This window comes from Nuphar pumila, chromosome 16 (genome assembly GCF_984573655.1).
Source record: "Nuphar pumila chromosome 16, dmNupPumi1.hap1.1, whole genome shotgun sequence".
Classification (NCBI taxonomy): domain Eukaryota; kingdom Viridiplantae; phylum Streptophyta; class Magnoliopsida; order Nymphaeales; family Nymphaeaceae; genus Nuphar; species Nuphar pumila.
The window spans coordinates 69,195,702-69,218,335 of record NC_143264.1 but is presented as its reverse complement, the minus strand read 5'-3'; the positions used below and the strand labels follow the sequence as shown (position 1 = coordinate 69,218,335).

The following is a 22,634-nucleotide window of genomic DNA, read 5'->3' as shown; positions in this document are numbered from 1 at the left end:
GGGGGGGGGGGAGGGGTTGGCCGGCGTCGGCAAAGGGAGAGGGAGATGGAGTCGGGGGAAGAGAGAGCAGAGGGGAGAGAGACGAGAGATGAGAGAGAGAGTCGGGGGGGGGGGGGGTCGGGGGAGGCTCGTAGGCCCTCCCCTCTCGTCTTTTAAATAGGGAGGGGGCGCACACAGGGCCCGCCCCCTGTGTCGCCGGAGAGGCCCCCTGCCGTGGGCTGCCAGTCCCCTCGAAAAGGGTTTTCGAGGGGCTGGCACAGGTTGGATCCGGGTCGGGTCTGGACCCGTCTCGGGTCCGATCTTTTTAATTTTTTTTTAAACTGGTTTTTACATGCCGCACCGAGTCGACACGCCCCGACCCGGGTGCGGACTCGGGTGCGGCTTCGGACTCGGCCCGGACTCGGTCAATGTCGAGTCGGACTCGGTCAACGATTCCAGGCTTAGTCCGTCCACATTTTGGACTCGGTCAACTTTGACCGAGTCCAAAAATGTCCCTAAATAACCAATTTTTTATATTTTTTATTTAAAAAAATATATAAAAAAAGGCACTGTGCAGACTGTGACTGTGCTGCGTGACTGTGACTGTGACTGTGACTGTGCACAGTGCACAGTGCACAGTCTGTGCCTGTGCACAGTGCTGTGCCTGTGCACAGTCTGTGCTTGTGCACAGTCTGTGCTTGTGCACAGTGCACAGTCACAGTCTGTGACTGTGCGCAGACACACAGACTGTGCTGTCAGCTGTGGCATTTTAAAAATAAAATAAAATTATATATATATATATATATATATATATTGTCGAGTCCCCGTGTCCAAAAATTTTAAAATTGTGCCGCACCCGTGTCGCACCCGCACCCGCACCCATGTGACATAGCTTCTATGTGATGTTGTTGTCATGCCACCTGAATAGAATTATCGAGAGCATGCGGTGAATGTTTATATTCAATATATGATTATGGTTCGTGGAACCTTGTTGGAAGAACTCGTGATTTTATGTTTTGTTCTGCCATGAGAAATGATACGTTGCATATTGCTGGTATATATGCTTATGCTCATTTTGGTGGCTTCTGACCCTGAGAGCGGTCAATTGTCCTGAGCAGTCGATTGTATTGATGCATGTATCACTGTGTACGGTATCTGTTGAGGATCTGATCTCCAATGGATTATCTGCGAGGGGGGTGTATGACCAAGATGAGGTGACCCAACTAGAGTGGTAGATTTCTGTGAGGATGTGCACTGTCCAAGAGCGGGTAGCCGCAAAGACGGTGAACTCCTGTGAGGAAGTGTATGGTCCAAGATCAGGTATACCATCTAGGGTGGTAATTCCTTGTGAGGTCGTACATTTTCCCAGACCAGGTGATCCGGCATGGATCTTGTTAATCATATTAGTGGCTATCGACCCGGTGAACGGTCATTTGTGTTGATGCGTGTATCACAATGATTTTCATTGGATATGGCCTTTGTTGAGGATTGAGTTCCCAAAGGATTCTCTGTGAGGGTAGGTATGACCATGATCTGGTAACTCGGCTAGAGTGGTAGAATCTTTGTGAGGATATACACTGTCCAAGAGCGGGTAGCCGCGAAGACGGTGAACTGTAAGGAAGTGTACTGTCCAAGACCATGTATACCATCTAGAGCGGTGTTTCCTTGTGAGGTCGTACGTTTTTCAGATCCGGAGGTCCGGCAGGGAACTTATGGATTCTGATTTCCATGAAAGGTTATGGTGAGCCGTGGCGATCTTTTGATACTGATTGATATAGCTAGTTATGAATCTATAGTTTTGGATTTCTGTTATAGCATGATTATATGCCCAACTCAGATGTGTGAATCAAATCTTTATTGATTTTAGATCATCATTATGTTTTGGCCCTTCTATGGAAGGGTGGGCTTTTCTGAGAAAGTATGACGTCTTAAGTGAGTCGTAATAGTTGACAGTTGGCCGTGTAAGGCCTTGAGATATGGGAATAGATTATGGTTGTTAAGGACACAGAGTTTTGTTAGAAATTGTGAGAGCGACACACGACGTCTTGATAATGATTTAGAGACCTTGTTCAAGGAACGTAAATTGGCAATGTCTCGCTTTGTCTCTTCATCCATATCAGATCAAGTAGAAGATACTGAATAAACCTTTCCTATGGTCTTCTACTAGATCCCTTTTCTTTGATGACTCATTGTGTCTCTTCATGAAGATAACGAATAAACATTCTTATAGTCTTCCACTAAACTCTTGTTAGTGGCTCTGTATGAACTCTTGCGAAGACAAGTTATTAATGAATTCACATATACATTTTGTTCGACCGAGTTGTTGGTTTCGAGCCTTTCTCCGGGACTCATTATGTGTTGTCCTGATCCCTTCAGAAGCTTATGTGTCTGGGGACTCGTGTGCGCACATGCATCCTGATCTATACCTAGTTCCCTTAGGCTGCGGTCTAGGCATATCACCTTCCTATGAAATTTCGAGGACGAAATTCTTTTAAGGGAAGTAGGATGTAACACCCGTGTAAAAAAAAATCGTGTCAGACACGTGCCCTGCACATGCCAGACATGTGTCGGGTTTTGGTCCGTTGTGTCAGGCCCGGATCCGGGTCTGAACCGGACCCGAGCCTAACCCAGACCCAGGTTCTCGAAGCCTCGAGAACCTGCGTCTTTTAAAAGACGCAGGCGTCTCGGGCGAGGGTCCAAAACCCTCGCCCCTTCTCTCTCCTCTGCTTCGTCTCTCTCACGCTGCCGCCGACGATTGGAGACGCCGACGAGCAACTCCGTCCGACCGCCTCCTCTCTCAGTTCGACAGACCCCCCCCCTCGACAACGCGATGAACCCCCTCTCCGTCCCCTATGTTGCAAGACGTCGGCGATCGAAGCTGACGACAGCCTCCAAGCTCCGGTGATCCCCCACCTTCGCCTCCAAACTCATTCTGGATGGTCCATCAAGAGAGATGATGGATGGTACAAAACTCCGATGGACAATTATTAATGGAAATCTCGGGCAAAGATCCGACTTCCTCAGTTATCCATTTATCGGAGGTTAGGAGAAATCCTTCAGGCCACTTTTGCAGAAGTTCGGATGCACATCCATTGGGCCTTTGTTTGCCTTTGGGGATTTACTCTCTTGGTCACTGGCCGTCCCCTTAGGAGCAAACTCAGTCAGTCATTCGAGGTATAATAAAATACATAACATAATGAACCCCCGAATCGATTCCGACTGTTTCTACGTTTGCCTTGTGCGTACCCACAATGACGGATAAGACAAGATATAACTTACACACATGATTATGCGATATGCGTGTTGTGTTGAATCATCCCCAGTTGAGCCACCCCCAGTAGAACGCTTCTCTGGGCAGGTATACATTAGACGGGATAAAAATACAGAGCCGAGGAATGTGGAAAGCATCGCCAATGATCCGGCTCAAAGGCCGTCACGCATTAAGCATCCTATTCAGCGATGGGTAAGTTATGAGACCTTCTCCCTTGATTTCCAGTTGTTTATGTCTGAGTGCTTGCTTACTTGTTAGCTCGGTAGTTCGGTACGCTACTCGTTGAGCTATGTACGCCTGTCGAGGCGTTACTCTAGTTGGTTAAATTGCTTACGCAGTTCTTTGCTAAATAATAACTACCTTCTCATACTAGTCAATTACTTGTACTATTAACATTATGTTAGTTATTACATTTTGTGATATAACTGCTATCGTATGATTGCGTATCATGTGTAGCGTATGAATTGTTGTAATGCGATGATTTGTGCCTTATAATTAATGTAGCTACTTGCCAATGGATTGAGCCACCCAATGGTACTTGTATACATGTTACAAGTATTGTTATGAATGCTTGTCTTATGCAATTGCTTTGCTTGATTGTTGAATAGAGTTAGTTACTCTTCACCTATAGTATCTGTTGGATTACTATAGTTGCTTGTTTAACACTATGATCCTTACTGCTCTTGTATTGTAGCTGTTTGCTTTACTAGAGCTTTGCTTACTTCACAACACGTTTTGTCCGATCTGTTAGTCTTGCTTTTCCCTGCTTGATCTAGCAGATATCTTGCTTATTGCAGCATTTGTTCTTTTTTGTCTTTTGCACCCCTACTAGTCTGTTGTGAGACTGACCCATTTCATGGGCAGGTGGTGATCAAGTTATACAGTTTGCGATGGCACGATGACGTAATGCGTTCAAGGCAAGGCCCCTTTCCATTGCGCTCTTGGGAACACTTTTGATAGATGTTGTATAAAGTTTCTTTGAAAACATCTCTTCTGATTAGAACTCTGGATTTCTAAAATTGTATTACCAAAACGTGATTCTTATTTTCATTTCAATAAAATGTATATTCGAGTTGCAAATCAGTTTGTAAGGGAAAGATTGCATTTGCGTTGTAATGCACCCAAAGTCTAGGGATTTGCTGTTTTAAACCTGATCTTCCGCTGAACTTTTGTTTCAAACTCTGATAAATGATTGATTTCAAAGCTTTCAACCTTTCTCATAAAAGGTTTCAAGTCCACGATTTTGGGGCATTACATTTGTGGTGCTATTATTAGATGTGGACTGTATAGATTTAAGCAATATATTGTAGGTCTTCATCAAAATATACGTCCATGTGATTATCCATCTATTCCTGCCACTTTTTGTGCTGATGTTACAGCTGAACTAGAAGAAATTCAAAGAAGAATTTTGAAAAAATGCAAAGAATAAAGACTTTCAACCATTGTTCTACATTCTGAATATGATGATGATGACCCACTTGCCAAAAAAATGACCAAAGATTAAGAGATCATCACACAGCAGTTGGTCATAGGACATTAAACTCCTTTCTTAAACTATCAAGAGTTGTATATTGACTTTCTTTGACTATATCCTTCATTTAACTTGGTCATAGGACATTGGACTCCTTTCTTTTTTAAACTATCAAACCTCATCAAAATGATAGATGGATGCAGCACAAGTGTTTGACAATGCAAAGGACAACCTGTCTCATCATGTTTCGCTAGAAGGACCCCATGAATCCTAACCTTGAAAACCATGCCCTCCCACATTACTTGGAGTGTGAGCAAGTTCTCGTCAGCAAAATGACTGCTCTTACTCTATTTTAACCAACTTCAAGAATGTTTTGAACTTTATTATTGATTTGGTTAAGTACCTTGTGTGTTTTTACAATATGAATAGCAGGGGAAAACTTCATTATGGTGGCTCTGGTTGCAGGGAATGGGTTTATTGGCTAAACAAGATTAGATCAAACAAATTTACTTTGTCTTCCCACAAAGGACATTCTAACCTTCAAAGATATAGTCTCTAAATATTTAACTGGGCTATTGTAATCTTAACTCTGATAATTATGCAGCCTTTTGCCATTGTTTTACTTTGCTTTTCACATTTGGCTCTCTAATTGTTCTATTTTAATAGTTGCAATTGTTAAATTGTAATCCATAAGACAATGTATTTTATAATATATATTTTATATATATAAAAGAAGATACATATACATGTATATGTACATGTATCCATCTACTTATATATATATATATATATATATATATATATATATATATATATATATATATATATATATAATTTTTTTTCTTGTATTAGCTGTAGGGGTATTTTAGTCATTTTACGCATATTCATGTTGTTGAATATGATTGTAATTCTTCTTTTTAATTTTTTCTTATTTTTGTAACTTTTTCTTTTTACTTTATCTTTTTTTTTTATGTACTATTTTTGTACAATCAGTAGCTGACTGTGTACAGTGTACAACAGTCAGCCACTGACTGTTGTACACAGGTAAGAATAAGAGACGTTGGGCTGACTCCCAACGGCTCTAATTAGAGCTGTTGGGAATCAGCCCAACAGCTCTTATGAGTTGCTAAAGCTTATAAATAAGGGCTGTAAGCCCATTGTAAAGAGGGAATTTCAATAAGGAGTTGTCTCCTTAAGCTTATAAACACTGTGCATTTATTGCACTTATTTTGTGGTGTAAAGTTTATAAACACTGTGCATTTATTGCATTTCTTTTGTGGTGTAAAGCTTATAAACACTGTGCATTTATTTTGTGTCTTGAGTATTTGAATTATCAAGTTATTTGAAAACTTGATTGTTTGCAAGGATTCTTCACAGTAATATCATTTCAGTTTCTCTACACTCATAAGATATCTCAAATGTTGACCTTGGTAGCTGTTTAAGAGGTCCCTTGGAGTACTCGTAATACATGCATCGAACACTTTAGAGTCGTAATTTCTGGAAAGATTATTAAAGAACATGCTTTTCATGCCTTGTGTGGGGAATCGATATTTGGCCTGGATGCATTATGTATAGTGCTTTCATCTCACTGTTTAACCATTTTGGATGTTTCTCTAGCCATCAGCTTTTTAAATGTTCTGTGCAAAGTACACGTTTCTTCTTGTTAGTGGATATATCTAATTAGTGTTATTTCTAATTGTCATTCTGCTTGTGTAATTATTGTTTACATGAATTCTATAGGCACTGTAAACATACACCCCAGCTTGTTGCCATTATACCGTGGAGCTGCCCCTGTTCAAAGAGCATTACAGGTATTATCATCATTTATAACTATGAACAGAATTTGTGATGTTTCGGATTTTGGATTTGCAGATTGAATGTTCAATCTATTCGCTGTACTTGAAAATTTTGGCAACAGGACGGTGTTAGGGAAACAGGTGTTTCACTTGCATACACAATCTGTGCCTTGGATGCTGGACCAGTTATTGCCAAAGAAAAATTAGAAGTTGACAATCATATTAAAGTAATTCCTTACAACTGGATTCAGGATTTATTTTATGATCTGGTGATGGTGAATTCATATGGAAAAATTTGTCCTGATCCCAAAACTTATGAAATGTTATCCAAATTATCTTATTAATACTTATAATGTTTGCATTTATTGCTGTAAAAGTTAAACTCTAGACCATCTCCTATTGGCTTGTATTTGAGCTCAAATATTAAGCTTGCAACCATGAGAGAAGAAGCAAGCACAAAGAGAGAAGAATACTCGACAGTTCATTTCATAAAGAAACAATTTATTACAACCCTTATAAAGGGATGGCCTCCTTTACAACTGCACTAACAAAAAGGGCATAAAAGACCATATGACTTTTTGACTCCTACAACTGAATTATATTATGTACAAAAATACCCCTTAAAAATAATGTAATGTACAAGAGGAGCCACAAGAACACTAGTGATACAATGTTTACATTTCTCAACATTCCCCCTCAAACTTGGGATGACGCAAGTGGAATCATTCCAAGTTTGAAGAGAAATGTGTTGAAATGTGAAGGTACAAGGCTTTTAATAAATACATCAGCAATTTGCTCTTCTGAGCATACATGCTCAAGAGTGATAATCCCATCTTCATATGCTCTCCTTGTAAAGTGACATTCTATCTCTATATGCTTTGTCTATTCATGAAATTCAAGATTCTTTACTATGTAAATAACACTCATGTTATCACAATACAAGGAAGTTTTTCCATGAACAAGTATCCCAAATTCCTTTAATAGCCATCTGATTCAGATTATCTCTGTTGCGACTTGAGACATAGTTCTATATTCTGCCTCTATTGTGGACAATGCAACCCTCTGTTGCTTCTTACTCTTCTTTCAGATCATAAAGCTTCCAAGAAAACTGCAGAACCCAGTAGCAAACAATCTATCACAAGTAGATCCTCTAAAATCAACATCATAATATGCTTTGCACTCTGTGGAGGATGATGAGTAAAAGAACATGTCAAAATGCATAATGTCCCTCACATATTGGATGATACATAACACTGCAACAAGATGAATAATTCTAGAACAACTCATGAATTGGCTTACTGCATAAACTGCATAGGCAATGTCTAGTCTAGAAATAGTCAGATATATCAAGCCCCAACTAACTGCCTAAAAATCACAGGATCATCTAGTTCTTCATCTGTACACCTTAGTTTCATATTTGGCTCCATAGGAGATTCAAGATGCTTTGAGTCATTTGCCAACCTAGCTCTCGTTACAAGGTCAGTTGCATACTTATACTGATACAAGTATAATCCTCTTTCTGAGTATGCAACTTCAAGTCCAAGAAAGTACTTTAAGTATCCCAAATCTTTTATTTCGAATATACTAGCTAGCTTCTTCTTAGTGTTTTCAATCTTCTGTAGATCCTCACCAGTGATGATCATATCATCTACATACAAAAGAAGTATGCACTTCCCTTGATATAAAGATGAGACAAATAGAGTTGGATCATGATAACTTTGCTCAAACCCTAAGGCTTTCACAACAAAACTAAATTTCTCAAACCAAGCTCGTGGAGCTTGTTTGAGACCATACAATGCTTTTTTCACTATGCAAACCCTGCTTTCAGGAACACAATACCCTTGTGGTAACTCCATATATACTTCCTCATTCATGTCTTTATTCAAAAAGGCATTTTTCACATCTAACTGCCGCAACTTCTATTGCCTTATTGTTGGCACAACTAATAAGGTCCTAATGGTTGTCATATGCACAAGTGCAAATGTCTCAACATAATCAATCCAAAACTGTTGATTGTATTCCTTTGCCGCCAATCTAGCTTTATACCTTTCGATAAAACCATCTGCATTGGTTTTTATCTTGTACACCCACTTGCAACCCACTACAGTTTTGCCTATAGGAAGCTTCACCAAGTCCCAAGTTTATATCCTCTCCAAAGCATCATTGCCTACTGCCATTCTTCCTTGGAAGCAACTTTTGAATAAGACTTAGGCTCAAGATAATAATAAATCAATGCTAGGTATGCTCGGTGTTTTGGAGAAAAAGATTCATATGACACAAATTGAGTAGGTAAAACAAAAATTCGAGGACTGCGTCATACCTAAGAAAGAGATGAAGTTAAAGGAGAAGAGGGTGAAGGTTCTTGAACTTGAATTGTTGGCTCAGAATCAACTGGAAGGATATCAAGATTGGCTTCTAGGGTTCCAAATTCTTCCTAATCTATTTGACTCAAGTAAAGTATGAATATAACACCCTCTTGTCTCCTAATATAGGTCTGACCGAACCTATTTTTAGGATTATGGGGCACATTCTGAATATCAGGAGTCTTATCTTCCCTTTCTTTTACAAGGTATGGCATCAGAAATGAGAAATCCATTGCACTGTCCTTCTCATCCTTATGTTGCATAAAGTATGGTACATGCTTAAGAAACACATGTCGAGAAATCCACACTTTTTTCTCAACATGATCATAGAATTTATAACATTTTTGACCATTAGGTAATCCCAAATATCAATATTTGACTGCAGGAGGAGAAAGTTCATCTCTGAATCGTTCAAGCTTGAGCACAAAACATGTACATCCAAACGCCTTCATCATTTTGTAATTGGGATATGTTCCATATAGCTTCTAATATGGAGAGCTACTTTTAAGAACTCCTGAAGTCATACAATTAATCCAGTACACTGGCATAATAACAACATCAGCCCAATACTCCTTAGGTACATAACTGGCAAACAAAAGTGCTCTAGTAGTCTCCAAAATGTGCCTATTTTTTTCTCTGCAACTCCATTTTTCTCATGTGTGTATGGACAAGATTTTTGATGCACAATTCCTTTTTCCTTTAAAAAGTTTTGAAACACATTGTTAACGTATTCTCCCACAGAATCTAAGCACAAAACTTTAATTCGATCAGAGAATTGAGTCTTAATCATGGCACAAAATTTCTTGAAAATTTCAAAAAGTTCATTTCTATTCCTCATAAAGAAGATCCATGTGAATTTCGTACACATCAATGAACGTAACAAAATATGAGGATCCCCCTTTTGACACTACAAGTGGTGGACCCACACATCTGAGTGTACAAGATCAAAAGCTCCCTTAGACTCAACCTCTCTAGACACAAAAGGTAAAGCGTGACTCTTAGCTAGCATGCAACTCTGATATTCTCATGATATTCTCTTACATGATCAGGCACAAGCACTTTAGACTCTCTAAAACTATCACTGGATATAAGATGTTAAAGTCTAGAACTACTAATATGGCCAAGCCACTGATGCCATAACTCAGACTCATCCAAAACTGTTGCACTAAGTCTATCTCTTGTCTCCCATCCTCCTCTGAGATCTCAAGTCAAGCCAATCCAAATAGTATAGGTCTCCTCTCCTATAGCCAGTCTCCATCTTCCTCCCTGATAGCTGATCCTCTACAATACAATTCATTAACATTACAACTTTGCTTAGTGATTTTGACAAACAAATATAAGATTCATAGCTAATGAAGGTACATAATATACTTGAGAGATATGCAAATTTCTTCCAGGTGAAGAATTAGGAGTGATTGAACCATCTTTTAATACAAGCATAGAGGAGCCATCAACAAATCAAAAGGAACTATGTAACACAAATTCTTCTAAAAGGCCAACGCACCCATGTTGCACCCGCATTCATACGGGTGTGACACTTGAACATGACTTTCACAGTGTTGGGTGCAGCAACTGCACTAGGGTCCATTTTTATCCAAAACTGGATTCAATTAACCCTAACCAACTTCAGTTTTATCTATAGTATATACATAAATACTTGTGTGTGTATATATATCTGCACCCAAGTTTTTTGAAATTGTCGTCACACCCTTTGCACCCGCACTCTCACCCACATCTGCACCCACACTTGTGTGACATAAAAAACAAACCACTAAAGGGATGACAATTGGTTAGTATAGATTCATGAGCCGTCATATGACGAGTCACCTGAATCTGTTAACCAACCTGAGGCAACATCAGGTGTACCTGCGAAGGCAGTACCAAAAGTAGGGGAGACGAGGAAGTGGAGGAAATAGCTAACTGAGCTAGAAACGGCTGAATATGCTCCAAGACATCATGGCGAGCTACAAACATAGGATCTGAAGGGCCTCCTGAAGTAGAAGAGGGATGTTGAACAATACTCACTGCCCTTGTGGAGTCTTTAGGCTTCACAACCTCTCCTAAAGGTGATGCTACATAAGCCTCTTTCTTTTTTAGAGCAGGACAAGTGTTTTTAATGTGACCCATCTCTTTGCATTTTGCAATAATGACATCAAATAGAGCTCATATCACCTCTGTGTCTCCCAAATCTACCTCCTCCTCTATTCCTTGTCTGCCTGGTCACACCAAGCACGGTCTTCTCAATGGGTTGACTACTGAGAGACCTATTCTTGGTCTCTTCAGCGATGAACTCTGCGAGAGTCTGCACTAGAATGGGCAATGTGGAGCGATGAAGAATACCACTTCGTATACTATCAAACTCTGCATGTAAGGCCATCAACGGATCAATCACCTGTTGTTGATCCCTTGCCTCTTCTTCAAGTCTCTTACATTCAGCACATCCCTTGCACTTAGCACACTTCACATTAGGCAACATAGTCATGAGACTATCATATAACTGCTGAAACTTAGCGAAAAAGACTTGAATAGATTCATCTCCTTGCCTTAAGGCCTTTTAAGTCTTGACCAAACTGGTACCTATGAGCCCAGTTGGATTTCTCATAAACTTGTTTCAAATAATTCCACACGTCTTTTGGTTCCTCATGCTTCTCTATGTTTAGGGCAATATTTTGTGCTCCACTGACCTTAAAATCCATGGTTTACTTTTGAGTTTTCCTTGTCCCATTCAGGAAAAGCAATGGCATAGTCCTCCTCATCCTTTGGCTTCCTTTTTGATCCATCCAAATATCCTCCATAACCGAAGCCCTTAATAACAGTCCTCATATATTCAGACCAATAAGCATGGTTGGTCCCATCCAACTTAACTGGAATCAGCTGAACCAGTTCCTTCTCCATCACACATCAAACCCCAAACTGCAAGACTAGCTGCACAAATCACAAAGAAACCACACTAGCAACACCAAATATACGGTATAATCAAACAATTCAGCAAGATAGGCCAAGAAGAACATAACTGGTCACAGTCACAAACAAGAACCGGTCTATCAATCCAAGAAATAAAACTGTTATTCATACCAACAACAACAAAATAGCATGAAAATCAACAACTGATTTACCAACACTTGCCACCACAATGCATAGACATGCTAGAAAGTTAACAAGGTATATTCCTCTGTATAACAGAGATATACTCACCAAAACAAGCATCCCATATGTATTTATGCCTTCACAATCAAGTCACTACTTCTATTGGATGCTTAAAAAAACACGAGAACTAACAATAATCCTCTCAACACACCAAGAAAACTGCCACACTAGCTTCCTACACAAAAAATGACCCAAATAGGAATGATCTATGCCCTCAAAAACCAGTAAATCTGATCAGATTTAGAGATTTCTAACCTCTGTCCAGATGTCACGCCACTTCATGAAAATCACAGAAAAATTCATATAAAATCGGACAGAAAAATTCATATAAAATCGGATACTAACGGGCCAAAATGAATGATCAAACTCTTCAAAACCTCCAACTCAGAAATGTAAAACCTTAACTGACCGTACGGCGTACAGTCGTTCTTCTTTGGCTGACATCAGCAAAGCACAATTTCGATGAGAGGGTTCAGTCCAGATTCTTCTCCAGCACTATCAGATGCTTTTTCTGGCGCTAAATATGACTTGGATACCACAATTGAGCTCAAATATTAAGCCTGCAGCCATGAGAGAAGAAGCAAGCATGAAGAGAGAAGAATACTCGAGAGTTCATTTCATAAAGAAACAATTTGTTACAACCCTTATGAAGAGAGGACCTCCTTTACAACTACACTATGGAAAAGGACATAAAAGACCATATTACTTTTTGGCTCCTACAACTGAATTATATTATGTACAGAAATACCCCTTAAAAATAATGTAATGTACAAGAGGGGCCACAAGAACACTAGTGATACAATATATACATTTCTCAACAGCTTGCATGTTCCTAGACACATCCACTCTTTGTTTGTTGATCTGTTGATGGATTTATAGTCACCTTTTCACTTGGAATTGCACCTATATGACACAAAAATAGTTAGCTTGACTCTACTTTCACCATCTTGGAAAGCTATAGGTGCAAGAAGATCTCAGGTGACCTTTTTTTGAGGAAACCGGGCAATCAGCGGTTCTAAAAGGGAAGCTTAACACTTCTTGATGGTGAAATCACTTGGTTCAGAACACTTCCTGATGCTCTCATTAAAGTTGGTAAAAAGATATTCTAAAAGCTGACTGTTAAGCAGCAGCCAGAGCTAGCTATAGATCCCACTGAAAGCTGTGTCCCAAACTACAGGCTGTAACTAGACTATCTTTGTCTTTAGCCAGATCAAATAAGCGCTCATATTTCAGCTTGATTATTGCTCCATCTTTCAGCTAGGATTTTCTAGAAATAGGACTTACAAGTCATTTCGAATTCTGATGGCTGTTTTTCTAGAAATATGTGCCACAAGTTGTTGCAGTTTTGATAGCTGTTCTTACATTAAATTCCTCAATAACCTTGCACCATCTCTTTCATATTCATGAACTGCTTTCCAACTGTTCAACTACTAACAATTGGGACCGATTGTAAATTTGGTATCTAACCCTAGGCTAGAGAAAAAATAACCAGACATAACCCTGATTCTCTTGTAGGCAAGGGGGAAATCCTGTGCATCTCTTTTACAATGCAGCAAGAAACTAGCTAACGTAGCTAATGAAATTGTGGAACTATGCATTCTATTAAAAGGGGATGAGGGTAATCCCTTAACGTGAATAATATGAACTTTCACCAAAAGATGCCCGATGCATATTAGATATGCACCACCAATGGGCATGACCATAGAAATTAGCCCTAACCTGCAGAAAAAGGACAAAAGTAAAACTCTCTAACACACACTTGAGCACTAGCATCTCATTCTATGATCATAAACAGTAATTTTACCAATGAAAACTATCAATGCTATTCTTTGACATGCATTACCTGAACTTCTATAAGCATTTATCTTTCAATACACATTTTAACATAAGTGAGCCATTAGTTGCATGCAGTATTAAGCAATTTCAATCTTGCATTGTAGGCACCAGAGTTGCGTTCCATACTATTTGATCAAGGTATTCAACTTATAATTTCCTCATTATTTAGGAACTCTTCATTTGTGAGCAAAATGCATATTGTTCTTCTTGTTGCTTCTTTTGTCTGCATCTTTATTCTTTTCTGTTGGCAGGTGCATTTCCAATGAGTACAATGTGCGTTCTTAGGCTTCATGTCAATTGGATAGTGGCTAAGTAACCACTTGATCCTAATCAACTTTTGTAACGACCCTAACTCATCCCCGTTGAAAAGTGATTTTTTTTAAACAATTGCGAAAACCATACCCAGAGATTCGGAGCCTTACAGACATAACACAATCTAAGCCTCAAGGGATTTTATATTAACCAAAAAAATCAACTAATTAACTTTATTCATCAATAATTAAAGTTTAAGAACATAATCAAATAAATGTCTAAAATTATGGAGCCACACTATCCCAAAGAAAATGTCAAAACAGTCACACAGTCTCGTAAGCTCCCAATGACAGTCGATCTCATAATTGGGCTTCGGATCTTGTGAAAAACATAAAGGGCACAGGGTCAGAATCAATGATCCTGCATATGGATTCCTCTAAAGATTCAAATAGGCAAGAAAAACATAAATCAAATCCATGCAATATTTTTAGAGAAACATAAACTACAACTATCTCATAATTCAACTAACCATTCATGGATTTAATAACAATTATCATGCAACAACAATATCTCACGTGGAAAGGAAACAGGTAAGGATGCATGAACTAATTGCAGAACAATAAATATGTATAATATCAATGTTATTGCATGGGTAACTTATTGAATTATTATTAGAGTTTTCTTTTGCATGCATGTCCCTATTAAATTCCTACAAGTTTAATCCCACTTTTCATTAAAACCTGCGGATACTCAAAACAAGCACCATAAATTCTCGAAGTCTAAGATAGGTTCCCAGTTGTAGCTTAATACACAATTTGTATTTTATTACTGGGTTCCACACTTGACCCTCGACTGATATCAAAGATCAACATCTAATGTAGGGATACCAGGGAAATCAACGTCCACTGATGCCACTTTCTTGGTATACCAATAACAACAACTGTTTCTACAACACCACCTCTAGGCAAAGTAACTGAAAACTCCCTAAAACCGTGGCCGGGAGGCGAACCACTATATCGGGTTTAAGGGCATAATCGCACATAGAGTTTTAGTATCCTCACGTTTTTTTCAAAACCGCCATCCAGGATTCTCACACTGTGGAAGTGACATACAGGAAGAAAAACATTAATTACAGTGTTTCTCTCTTTTATCTTTTTATCAAAAGTCAAATTCTTTACAAAAGAATTGTTTTGCAAATCAACATGCAAAACACAATACGAGACCTTGGCCCGTTACAATATTTAACAATACAATTAATTTAAAAAACGAATAATTTCAGAATGGATTTTGCAATGCATAAAACAAAACTCGGAGCAACACATGCTCCTGGCCCACATGGCCTACGGTAGTTCACATCTGACTGCCGATGCATCTTATGCAAAAATCCTCAGTGAACATGTTATTCGATGCATTCAAACATGTCTACAATGCACATTCATTCATACACAACAAGAATGCACATATAAAACAACTTACATATGCATTTGAATATATACTTGCAGCATACATTTTTCTTTCATGATTCATCTCATTCATAACATCCAAACATGCACATGATCATGTTAATGCAATAATAATATAACTTCAGAAATTTACGTGCTCATGATATGCATATTTATGCCAACATAATATTCAATTTCATGAGCATATGCAAACAATAAACATTTTTGCCAATTCGGGCATGCTCAGGATACATAACATAATTATCGAGCCCAAAGCTATGCTCCTCCCACACACTGGACAACACTAGCATGCTATTGGCAGCATGTATTCGGGACTCACCAGCCACTCGATAACAGCATGCAACCAAAGCAGTGGACAACGGACAAGGTTGCACATCTTCTCGATAACAGCCCACCAAAAGCCGAACCGATCACGTGTTTAATGCATCTACATATACAAAAACGTAACATGCTAGAATTACTCTCTTGATGCATATTTAAGCAAGAAAATAACATGTATGCATACAACTATACAAACATAGTTACTAAAGTCAACATCATTGTGTGAACAATCTGATCAATATATATTCGGGTCTGGTTCGCACCTAATACATGTATTCGGGACTCACCAGCCACTCGAAAACAATAATTTATCAGGTCTGGTCAACACCCGATACAGCTCGTATCTGGGTTTGACCAGCCACCCGAAATCACCATGTTATCGGGTCTGGTCAGCACCCGATACAGCTCGTATCTGGGTCTGACCAGCCAACCAAAATCACTATGTTATCGGGTTTGGTCAGCACCCGATATAGCTCGTATCTGGGTCTTACCAACCACTCGAAAGCACCAATTTATCGGGTCTGGTTAGCACCTAATACAAGCTGTATTTGGGTCTAAATAGTCACCCGAAAAGAACATGTTATTAGGTCTGGTCAGCATCCGATACAACTAGTATCTGGGTTTGACTAGCCACCAGAAATCCACAATTTATTGGGCCTTGTCAGCACCCGATACAAGCTATATTCGGGTCTGAACAGTCACCTGAAAAAAACATGTTATCGGGTATGGTCAGCACCCGATACAACTAGTATCTGGGTTTGACAAGCCATCAGAAATCCACAATTTATTGGGTCTGGTTAGCACCCGATACAAGCTATATTCGGGTCTGAAGCATGGTTGCCAGTTGAGGAAGCGGGAGCGGGAAGCGATACGGGAAGCGGGAAGCGAGGCACTTTCAAAATTTTAGGAAGCGGGGAAGCGTGGGACCACTTAGGAGCGATTCGGGAAGTGTCTCGGAAGCGACCTAGGAAGCGTCTCGGAAGCGACATAGGAAGCGTCTTGGAAGCGAGGGGGAAGCGAAAAAAAATAAAAATAAAAAATAAAAAATACAAAAAAATTGAAAAAACAGGGGAAGCGAGGGGGAAGCGTGATGGGAAGCGCGCTTCCCATTAAAGGGAAGCGCGTCCCCCATTAAAGGGAAACGCATCCCCCATTAAAGGGAAACACGCTTCCCAAAAAAGGGGGACGCTTCCCCCCACGCTTCGGGGAAGCGCGCTTCCCCTTTTAGCTAGGCGCTTCCGGTAACCCTGGTCTGAAGTCATCCGAAAAGAACATATTATCGGGTCTGGTCAGCACCCGATACAACTAGTATCTGGGTTTGACCACCCACCGGAAATCCACAATTTCTTGGGTCTGGTTAGCACCCGATACAAGCTATATTCGGGTCTGAACAGTCACCCGAAAAGAACATGCTATCGGGTCTGGTCAGCACCCGATACAACTAGTATCTGCTACTAGAAAACAACAATTTATCGGGTCTAATCAGCACCCGATACAAGCTGTATTCAGGTCAGCATAGTTACTAGAAATAAATATGTTATCAGCTTAACACCCATCTAATTATGACAACATAAAAAAAATAAAGAACATATTCAATTATGCTGGAAACTGCGACAAGTTTGATAATGATTTAAAAATAAATCAGCAGATCTGGACCTACCACAGGTCTGATCCCAAAATCAGACTTCAAGGCGTTGAATGCATCCATGTCCAGTTTCCCCCCCCCCCCCCCCCCCCACCACATATATATATATATATATATATATATATATATATATATATATATATATATATATATATATATATATATATATCAGGCCTTGCGGCAGGCCTGGCTTGATTGCGTGCACACAAAAAGAAATCGATAGATCTGAACTAGATCTACGTAGCAAAAAATCTGCAGATCTGTCCATGCGCAAGTGGGACATATTTGTCCAGATCTGTCCATATGGACAGTAAGACTAGTTTAGCTATAGGCATAAAGTCAGAAAATCGAATACATGCCATGACGGAAAATAAATGGCTGATTTAGCATTAGATGTATATATATCGACTGAAAAGAAAGGAAATCATCTCATACATATGTATATAGATATATATACATAATCATCGTAATGTTATATATATGTATATTCTTATATTCTAAATCAAATTTTTTTCCTTTCTTTCCACCAAAAACATTACATAAACTTAATTTAGGCTATTTCCCTCAATTCGAATCAAGAGAAAAATTTGTACCTTCTTTCAGAGATGGAGAAAGACCGAAAATATACGTCGGATGCCCGAAACGGAAGGAGATCCTTCTCCCTTTTCCTTCATTTCTTTTTTCTCTCTTCTCTTTCTTTTCTTTCTTTTTCCTTCTTCCTTCTCTCTCTCTCTCTAGAAAACGAAATCTAAAGAGAGCGGTGAGTTAGACTCATTTATAATTTTATTTTTTAATTTAATTTAATTTAATTTAATTTATTTTTGGTCTTCTTGAGAGAGAGTGATGTCCTTCTCGAAATTCTCACCCATTTGGCTTCGAGATAGAGTTCTACTAACTCTATCTCTAACCTCTTTTTCACTTTTTAACAAATGTATTACTTTATTGTTTTTACTTTTTACTACATGTGGGCTCTTCTAAAATCCCTAATTCTTGGTAGAGTTCCAAAAACGTAGAACTCTGCGATATCAAAAATAAAATTTCGGAATTATTTATTATTTAATAAATAAATAATTAATTAATTAATAATAAATATCCAAAAAGTTTCAAAAGGTGTCTTATCACTTTGGGAGTTTCAAATGTCCTTAAATTAGACCTTTATATTGAATTTAAAGCTTTTATTTCATTGGATCTGAATCTGAATTCAGGATTCAACTTCATATCCATATGTATCTTGAACTGGACCAGATCCTAATTAGTATGGGTCTTGGTCTGAGTCCATATCCATATTGACTTAGATCATACGGATCGGGTTCGGTCCGATCCAACTCAGACCTGGCTCCAACGAGGCAGGCCTTTTTTGAAAAAAATGATTTTCGGGCCAACTGTAACCCGAATTCAGAAAAATAAAATAAATTTCACCCTTGAATTTTGCTTGATTTTAAAGGTCGAAAATAAAAGTTTTTATCACCTTTCAATTGGCTCGTTTAGGTCTTGCCGATGAGACCTGGGCCAAGCCCAAATTCAAATGTCATTACCTAATATCAAGTATTTTACCGATATTTCTACAACAATTAGCCAATTTTTTAAAATCTCAGAATTTAACATAGTATAAAAGCACACAATATTACAGCTTTTGCTAGTTTTGAACCCCCAGTCTGTGGTCCAACTGAGAAAGGGGGTCCATGTGGATTTTGAAGGGACAGTTTGTTTGATATGGATGCATATTTACTTTAAAAATATACAAGTGATTTTTAACTTGAATCGTCTTGAGTTTAACTTTTTTTAATGCATAAAAACTTGAAAGTGTGTTTTTCCATTTTTAGACCAGATGTTCTAGCACTGGAGTCCCATATTTACTTCAGGTGGGCATCTGTTTGAAATTCCTTAAGTAGATAACTTGTAAATTTGTTTTCATTACTTTGCTCTAAATCTTGATCATCGGATCTGTTCTGTTTTACATCTTTATTTAATGTTATATTGCTTTTGATTTCACCAAGAATTCTGTCAGTGTTAAGTTCTTATGCTAAGGCTTATACATGTTAACTTCAACTTTAGAAACTCTGTCAAGAAAATTTTCCTGGAATCGTATGCTTTTGAATCTAATTTCTTTTGGATGCTGTAATTTTATTAACACAAAATGATGTAGAATGGTAATATTGTCAAGATGTCTCCAGAAGAAGAGGCTCATCCTTCCAACAAACACCATCCCATTTCATCTGCAATCCACATAAAGTGTATACAACCTTTTAACTCCATGGAAAAGTTTTGAGAATGCCATTTCTTTACTTACAGTTAAATGAAGTGGAAATTTTATCCAATATCAAGGACATCTCTGGGACATCTGGTGCCAAATGGCATTGATTTCAGTGCGGGCACATTTGCAACAGAATATTCATTGGTCTGATCTAGCATCATCAAATATTCATCAATGGCAGACAATTGCATTTGTGTTTCTTCAAGCATCAATGTTTAACATCTGGCCTGGTCTGCTGCCAGAGGTATTCTAGGTATTCATTTAGGTGAATAATTAATTTGTGGCAGACTGTTAAATATTGTATTATTATGTTTTTGAGTTGGCCATTCTCTTTTGCTGTAAATCTATAATGTCTTCAGTCATCGTTTTCAAGTATCCTAATTAGAGTCCTAATATGAATGTCACTTTAGGTGCTTGTCCCCTCACAACAAAGGTGGTATGGGTTACAACTGCTTCTTTATCCGTCTGTTCTCCTTTCTCTTTTTCACTGCAGGTTTATTCTTGAAGATTTTCATGGTAGCAATGCTTTAAAGTTTTAAACCATGAAAATCTCAATAATTGAAATTTGTGACTGGTCCTAATTCCTTATTATTTTCTTACTTTCTTTGTCTTGTTTCTTGCTTCTTTCTTATTTTCCCTGTTATATTGTCTCTGTTCTTTGTTCTTCTTTCCTTATCTACCAGTGATTTTTGTTTCTTTTCTTTTATTAGTTTATCTTTTTTTAGTACTCCTTCATTGTTCTCTCTTTTCTACTCTCATCAACCTGCTGATTGCTGATGTCAGCCAGTTGGTACTAATGCTAGCTTGTCCCTTGTACCTTATCTTGATTTTTCCAGTTTGCTTTATAAACTGAATAAGTATGATTTCTTGTTCATTTTCAACTTATTCAGCATCTTCAATCAGTATTCAATTACATAAAGTAATAATTGACTCCTAACTTTGTGGTATATAAAGGTACTATTTTGTCTCTCACTGATACTTAAAACTGTCTAATTCTGTCAATGGACTTGCTGTACCACCTGAATTTATGTTAGAAATTAATGTTGTAGGTACATATATACTTAAATGTATATGTATGTATATATATGTGCATATATATATATATACATACTCTTCATAATCTACTTATGTAAGAGTATGTCTATATATATATATAGGTGGTGCCTTCTTTTAATTATTTTTGTATATTTATTTTCTTTCTTTCCTTTTATTTTTATTCTTTTTCTTTTTGTTATTTTCTCTTTTTTATTGACTGTTTGAACTGAATAGCCGTTGGGCTGGGTCCATTTAGAGCCGTTGGGAGATGCCCAGCGGCTACAGTCCTTCTTCAACATGTATATATATTAGGCTTTTGGCCCCTTTGTAATGTGAACTTTTAGTGAAGAATTCTTTTAATAAATATTCTACTATTCTTCTACTTTTCACTTATACCTTGTGCATTCTATGATATTGTTTGCCTTAGTGCATTGTTTGTGAGAGAATATTATTATCAAGTCATTATTTGACTTGATTAGCACTAATATTAGTGCTTCCTTTCATGGTATCAGAGCCGGGTTGGCTACTTTCGCTCACTTTTCTCTTGTGAAGGCTGTCTCCTAAAAGCGTGTTGGTGGCTGCATTGTAAAGCGTGCCAGTGATTCCTCCTTCAAAATGGCTGAATTCTTGTCTCATAACTCAAGCAACTCCAATTTCGTCCCACTATTCAAGCTTGACGGTAGCAACTACATCATTTGGGTGGGACATTTGGAAACATTCGGTCAAGGATTATGGGGATGCATTAGAGGTACTATCTCGGAACCTACTCTTAAACTTTCTATATGTGAAAATAATGTTGAGACAAGTCTTTAAGGAAAATAAAGAGAAAAAGTAATGGAAGAATATTATAAAAAAATTAGATAATTGGGACATGAAAGATGCAAATTTTTTATCTTGGATGCTAAGTGGGGTTGAAACCAAAATTGCCTCAAATCTTTTATGCTACCAGAATGCAAGTGAAGCATGGGAATACCTTAAAGGTATGTTTACCGAGAAAGATACAGCTCATAAATATTATCTCCAACAAAAAACTAGAAACATCAAACAAGGAGATAAGAATATTAGAGACTACTTTATGGAGTTGTCTTCCATTTGGACTCAACTCGCTCAATTTGAACTAAAATGGGAAAGAAAATGTATTGAGATGCGGAGGGCTCAAGTTGAAGAAGATAGACTTTTTGCTTGAGACCCGAGTTTAAACAAACTAGGGCCTCTTTATTATCTTCTTCATCACCTCCTCCTATTCATGAAATTCTCACTAAACTTAGTGGAGAAGCGACTAGACTTAATATGAGCAAGAATGATAATGTTCTTGCTACACTTAGTATTACTCAAGAAGATGATTGTGCTCTCGCCGCCTCCAAACCGGGAAATCATATCAAGTCGTATAGGCCTCCTCATTTCAATAAAAATCAAAATAGAGGAGAATACAAAGTAATTTGTCATAATTGTCATGAGCCCGGTCACATGAAACCCCAATGTCCTAGATTAAAAAAGGACTATAGACCACATGAAAAAAGGGTTGCGGCAGCTTCATCAAAACAAGAAGACACCATAAGTCTCAAAGATCTCTCTAAGTCATTGGCATAATTAACGGAGGCACTACAACCACTATTTAAAAGATCTACATCATGGGCGGGTATTGCATCTTCTCCAACTCTCGGTATGTGTTCTTGGCTTCTTGACTCTGAAGCTTCATTTTATATAACCCCACATAAGTCTATTTTATTCGAACGTCAACCTAATTCAAATGCATCTTTTGTTTCTACTGTCGATGGAACATCTTTAGAAATAAAGGGTA

At 38.2% G+C, this 22,634-nt stretch overlaps 1 protein-coding gene across 3 annotated transcripts in view; it reads left to right on the top strand.

The window, feature by feature from the left end:
- PDE194 (formyltransferase) overlaps nucleotides 1-22,634 on the top strand; it is an 89,143-nt gene that overhangs the window by 30,929 nt on the left and 35,580 nt on the right. For 2 of the 3 annotated variants that reach the window (XR_016428197.1, XM_089990708.1), the window contains exons 5-7: nucleotides 6,462-6,532; nucleotides 6,640-6,744; nucleotides 13,968-14,001. Coding sequence is in view for 2 of the 3 variants with exons in the window: in XM_089990708.1 (XP_089846834.1) it covers nucleotides 6,462-6,532; nucleotides 6,640-6,744; nucleotides 13,968-14,001 (210 nt within the window). In the remaining variant the exon portion in view is untranslated. The remainder of the gene's footprint in view (nucleotides 1-6,461; nucleotides 6,533-6,639; nucleotides 6,745-13,967; nucleotides 14,002-22,634) is intronic. The other variant, XM_089990709.1, reaches the window with a different exon arrangement.